The sequence below is a fragment of the Acanthisitta chloris genome, unplaced genomic scaffold (assembly GCF_000695815.1).
Source record: "Acanthisitta chloris isolate BGI_N310 unplaced genomic scaffold, ASM69581v1 scaffold33746, whole genome shotgun sequence".
NCBI classification, from domain to species: Eukaryota; Metazoa; Chordata; class Aves; order Passeriformes; family Acanthisittidae; genus Acanthisitta; species Acanthisitta chloris.
In genome coordinates, this window is record NW_008678113.1 from 1 (window position 1) to 5,811 (window position 5,811).

At 55.8% G+C, this 5,811-nt stretch overlaps 1 protein-coding gene across 1 annotated transcript in view; it reads left to right on the forward strand.

Moving 5' to 3' along the window:
* Positions 1-10: 10 nt before the first annotated feature.
* Positions 11-5,811, forward strand: part of HGS (hepatocyte growth factor-regulated tyrosine kinase substrate) — a gene marked incomplete at both ends in the record, with an annotated part of 6,992 nt that continues 1,191 nt past the window's right edge. The window contains 12 exons of the mRNA XM_009076764.1: positions 11-99; positions 459-534; positions 923-1,015; positions 2,770-2,893; positions 3,493-3,545; positions 3,996-4,064; positions 4,271-4,395; positions 4,607-4,685; positions 4,773-4,871; positions 5,080-5,175; positions 5,520-5,558; positions 5,639-5,782. Coding sequence (XP_009075012.1) covers positions 11-99; positions 459-534; positions 923-1,015; positions 2,770-2,893; positions 3,493-3,545; positions 3,996-4,064; positions 4,271-4,395; positions 4,607-4,685; positions 4,773-4,871; positions 5,080-5,175; positions 5,520-5,558; positions 5,639-5,782 — 1,086 coding nt within the window. The remainder of the gene's footprint in view (positions 100-458; positions 535-922; positions 1,016-2,769; positions 2,894-3,492; positions 3,546-3,995; positions 4,065-4,270; positions 4,396-4,606; positions 4,686-4,772; positions 4,872-5,079; positions 5,176-5,519; positions 5,559-5,638; positions 5,783-5,811) is intronic.

Genomic DNA, 5,811 nt, shown 5'->3' on the forward strand with positions numbered 1-5,811 from the left:
GTTGTTCCTTGCAGATAAGGCCACGAGCCAACTCCTGCTGGAGACGGACTGGGAATCCATCCTGCAGATCTGCGACATGATCCGTCAGGGAGACACCCAGTAAGTGCTCCTGGGTGTTGGGATGTGCTGGGAGCACAGCGGTCCTGGCTGTGCAGACCCTGCCAGCCCCTGGTAGCACAGGTCTCATTATCCCCTCCTGTAAGAACGTCAGCAGTGCCATACAGCACACCCCGATGTGCTGATGTGCTTCCTGAACCTCGGGAGCTGCAGATTACCCCTGGCCTGAAATCTTCGGGGAATCTCAAGCTTGAATGTGCTTATTCCTTCCCTTCCCCCCTGGGAATCGTGTGGCCCGAGCTAACCGTGTCAGGGTGGGGGTTAGTGGGTTGTCAGCAGTAGGTGGAACTCCCCTCGGGTCCTCCATCCCCTGAGGACATGTCCTCTCTTCCCATACCCAGAGCGAAATACGCCGTCAATGCCATCAAGAAGAAGGTGAATGACAAGAATCCCCACGTGGCCCTGTACGCGCTGGAGGTAACAGCATCCGCCTGGGAGCACCATGGGGGCTGAGAACATCCCCCTGTACCAGCCACCTCTAGGCTGCACAGCCTCCTGCTGCCTCTGGACAGAAGCTTTGGGACAATCAGACAGGGCCTTTGTTCCTTAGTTCCATCTCAGCTTTGCATCAGGCAAAGCTGGGACTGGGCTGCTGTCCCTGGGGTCAGTCTGCACAAGGCAGAGGTCACAGCCCCTGAGGAGCTGAAGGGCAGCTGTCTGCCAGCACAGGGGTGGATTGACATGGCCCAAACACACCTCATTGTTTGAACAGTGCCCCGTGTTCAGCCTGTAGTGTGTGCTGAGACCACCATGGGTCACGGAGGGGCAGGAGGGCGTGGACTGATGTTGTCCTTGGCCCTTGCAGGTCATGGAGTCGGTGGTTAAAAACTGTGGCCAAACAGTCCATGATGAGGTGGCCAATAAACAGACCATGGAGGAGCTGAAGGAAATACTCAAGGTAAATAAATTTATTTTACTGTCTTTTTTTTGTTTCTGTGGAAAAGCAGCAGCAGAACGAAATGTGTGTGTCCTCTCTTGTGCTCCATTTGGGTAAGGAACAGAAGGGAATCTGGAAATGCACTTCAGAAAAGAGCAAACTGTGGTGTGGTGTGAAAGGGGAAGTGTAGGAGGGTCTCTGGGGAGAGGAGATGTGGTGGGAGCAGAGGTTTGGCTGTGCTGTGCCCTGGCAGGAATGTGCTGTGGAGGCCTGGCATCTGCACCAGGGCAGTGGTGAGGTGAATTCCCTCCCCTGGAACAGTGTGAGACACATAGGCAGGTGAAGCAGCAAGGGAAAAACCAACAGGAACTTCCTCTGTGTCATGGCCATTTCACCAGCCTGTGGAATTGTTCAGGAGCTCTGCAGGATGTGACCCTGGCTGCTGGCACTGACAAGATGTTGTCACAAGTTATGGCCAGTCTGATGCCTGCAGGAGCATCATGTGTCCTTGGGTTGGGGAATTCCACAAGTGAAGTGGAAATGGGAACTCCTATCTCCAGCTCCCAGCCCAGAACAGCAGTGCCAAGACAAGAGCTTGTCAGCATCATGCTATTCCTTCCTTCCCATTTCCATCCTCTGCCAGAAATAAACAACCAGATGACCCAGATCCCTGGGGATGAGCCGTGCGAGTCCGTCACCTCGCATGCTGAGCAGGGTGTCTCTGCTGTCACCTTCCTGTTAGGGCTGACTCACTCTGTGCGGGATCTTCTCATGAGGCAGGAACGCTGCTGCAGCCTGACAGCCAGGTGTGGTAGCACAGCCACTCCAGGGGCTGAGGAGATCAGATCAGATCCAGGGATTCTGTGGTTCTCAGTCCTTGCCTGGCTCCAGAGTTTCACAACTGCCACAGTCTCATTCTCTTCCCACACTTGGAGCTTTGCTGCTTGTGAACGCCCAGTGCTGGTAGAACAGGCCAAGCTCTTGAGGAGGTTCAGGGCTGTGATGTGTGGAATGCAGGATTTTGCCAAATCTTCTAGAAGTTGGAGCTCCAGGAATTGTCAGTAATTCACGCTGTGTGGGCCAAACTCTCGGCTGAAATCGGAGCCTGACAGTGCTGCTGTGCTTCCCAGGGGATTTGAGGAGCAGATGGTCATGTGGATGTAATGACTCGTGCAGCTGATGACAGGGCAGCTCCGAGGCCAGCTGGGGGCAGAACAGGCTTGCCAAGTTTTCTCCAGCTCCTTGAACTGTGATCCAGTTGCCCCTGCCTGCAAAGGGCAGACCTCTCAGCTGTCCTCACTGTCACATCCCAAATGGCTTTGAGTATCCTTGGGCTGGAGGTGCTGACTCCCTCCGGACACCACAGGCTGGAGCTGGTGGTGCCCTGTCAGCGTGTGGGTGAGGGGGGCTGTGCTATTCTGGGCAGCTGAGGGTCCTGCTCTGCTCTGAGTGCAGGATGAGCAGCCCTGGTGAGGGGTGGACAGAGCTGCTGGGTGGGCAGGTGCTCCTGCACAGGCCCTGAAGCTACTGGGCCTGTCCCTGGGCGTTTGCTCAGGGCATGGAGGCTGCAGCTCTGTTCATTTGGTCTTTGCTGCTCTCAAGGATGTTTTAATCTGTGTTGTACATCGTCCATACCACAGGTTTCTGGCAGCTCTTGCCTCACCCAAGTACTCTTTCCTGACTGGTATTTCTGGCTTCTCTTTGAGGAGGTTCACACCATCCCCTGGGTTTCAGGGGCTTTTGCTCAGATGGTTTTTTTCTCCTTTCCTGTGCAGAGGCAAGTGGAGACAAGTGTCCGCAGTAAGATCCTGTACCTCATCCAGGCCTGGGCTCATGCCTTCCGCAACGAACCCAAGTACAAGGTGGTGCAGGACACCTATCAGATAATGAAGGTTGAAGGTGAGGACTGTGGGCACATGTGGAGGGACACTTGGCCAAGCAGCTCTGCTCTGCAGGAACCTTGGCAGGACCCTGCCTGGTGCAATGCAGCACTGGGTTTTCTTTGATGCCTAATACCCAACAAACCTCTTGGGGTGACTGAATCCTACTGCCCTGTGGTCCTAGGATCAGGGCTACCTTGCTCTGGGCCTCCAGCCTAGCTAGCAGCTCAGAGAGCTTGGAGGACTCATCCCCCCACACAAGCTGGTGTTGCCACACTTTGGCCATTCAAGGGCTGAGACTCACAGCCCTGCCTGCCCACACAGTGGGCTTTTTGTCCCCCCATGCTCAGTTCAGGGTCTTGAGAAATAACAAGTCTTATCCAGAGGTCCCTGATGTCCCTTGTGTGTGCGTAAGGGAAACAATCAGGGATTGTTCTGGGAGCTTGGCTGAGGGGAGGCTGCTGCTGGTGTGTCGGAGTGAGATACTGGTCAGGGCAGAGGTGGTGCTGTGCTGGATCTGACATTTGTCCTGACACCTACAGCATGAAGCTGCAGGCACCACAGCCTCCCTGTGCCACAGGATTCCTCTCACAAAAGGACTCTGTCCTTCTCTCACAGGTCATGTCTTCCCGGAGTTCAAGGAGAGCGATGCCATGTTTGCTGCTGAGAGGGTGAGCTCTGTGGTGGGAGCACTGCAGGACAGACCTGCTCTCCTGTCCCCTTCCTGTCAAACCTGCAGGTCCTGTGATCCTCCATTTCCTGCAGATTGGAGACCTTGCTGGGAGAACTGACCAGGATGTGGTGTCAGTCCCATCACACCTCCTGCTCGGTGGCCTTGCAGCAGCGGGGCAGGCTTAGTGAGCCAGCAGGGCATTGCTGAAGCCCTCACTGTGCAGACGCAGTCCTAGAGAATCTCGTGGTGACTTGGGAAGTGTTACAGTCCCTAGGAACATGAGAGGGGATAACTTGGAGGATTAACATTTTCTGTTGAGCTGCAAATGCCTCCAGTCTCCCACATGCACAATAGCCCTGTTAGCGGTCAGAGCTCCTGAAAGGCCCAGTGCAGATGCTCTCCTCGAGGCTCTCCTCCCTCCTTACGTGATGTCCTTTGACCCTGACAGGCTCCAGACTGGGTGGATGCTGAGGAGTGTCACAGGTGCCGAGTGCAGTTTGGCGTTGTGACACGAAAGGTGGGTGTTGCTCTTGCCCCTCTGGGTTCCCTGGCCCTGCACAGTGCCTGGGACTGGCAGAACTTCCTGCAGGACTCCCTGTGTGGAAGTGTGTTGAGGCCAGACCGTGTTCCCTGGGCACTGGCACAGAAATGCTGGAAGTGTCTGAGTGATTTTGTCTGAAGGAGGTGTCTTGCCACCACATTGATGTCTCCTGTCCTTCACAGCATCACTGCCGGGCCTGTGGGCAGATCTTCTGTGGAAAATGCTCCTCCAAGTATTCCACCATCCCCAAGTTCGGGATTGAGAAGGAAGTGAGAGTCTGTGAGCCCTGCTACGAGCACCTTAACAAGTAAGTACCCTTCGTGGTGGGTTTCTTTGCCTGTGACAGCTGGGACTGAGGGAAATGTGGTGTGGAGCCAGCTCCCTGCAGAGCTGGGTGAGGGCTGGGCTGGGCCCCCTTCCTTCCCAGGAGCAGGGTTTGCTGCTGGAGCATTGTGCAGAGCTGGGGCTCTGGGGTGGAGAAGGGAGAGTTCAGTCTGCACTGTCACCTCTCACTACAGGAAAGCTGAGGGTAAAGCTGCTGCCACCTCTGAGCTGCCCCCTGAGTACCTGACCAGCCCCCTCTCTCAGCAGTCCCAGGTGAGCAGCTGCCCCATAGGGGTTCTGGTGATCCTGACCTGCTTGTTGATCCCATTACTGACCACCTCCTCATCCTTCCACTTCCAGCTGCCTCCAAAGCGTGATGAGACAGCTCTGCAAGAGGAGGAGGAGCTCCAGCTGGCTATTGCCTTGTCTCAGTCAGAGGCCGAGGAGAAGGAGAGAATGGTTCGTGTCCTGCTGGAATCTGGGAGGGGTTGTTGCTCTTCAGTCCAGGTGTGCTGGGCCATAGCAGATCTCTGGGCATGTCCTGGTGTAAGCAAGGTGCAGGGCCTGTGGAATGAGAGGGTGAAAGTGGAGCCAGGCACAGGCTGTGTTGCAGTTGTTCTGGAGGAGCCCTGGACAGTCCCTGAGTTGACAGTTTTCTCTTTGGCAGAGGCAGAAAACAACCTACTCCATGTACCCGAAGGCTGAGCCGACACCTGTCACATCATCGGCTCCCCCGGTCAGCACACTCTACTCCCCACCTGTGGTATGTCTGTGGGAGCCCCTGGCATGGAGTGACCAGGCACAGGCCACTTCCTGAGCTCCAGTCTGTCCTGCTTGTGTCCAATTTAATCCCTGTTCTGAGGGAAAATATTTGGCCCGTTTAGCCCCTTGCTCCTTCACTGTGCTTTGAGCAAGAAGATCTGTTCTCAGCTGGCATTTAGGTGCCTCTGCTGCTTCCTGGAGCTGCAGCATTGTATCCCCTTTGAGGCTCTCCTGGATGCTCAGCACTGGTGGTCATGCATGGCCAGATCTAAGCCAGGACACCTGTGTGGGAGCTGGGGGTCTCTGCTTTCTCTGAACTGCATTTTCCTGTTTGTACCTTTCCAGAATTCCTCTGCTCCCTTGGCTGAGGACATTGACCCAGAGGTAAGGATACTGTCCCTGCCAGTCTGTGGCACACTGCTCCTACGAGGCAGCAGTGCTCATCTCCGTTCTCATCCTGGCAGCTGGCTCGGTACCTGAACCGCAACTACTGGGAGAAGAAGCAAGAGGAGGTTCGCAAGAGCCCCACGCCGTCAGCACCCCTGTCCCTGACAGAGCCAACCACACAGCCTGGGGAAGCCCACCCTGCCCCGCTCGGAGTGGTTGAGGTAAGAGGGGGCCCAGGCCTGGCTCTGGC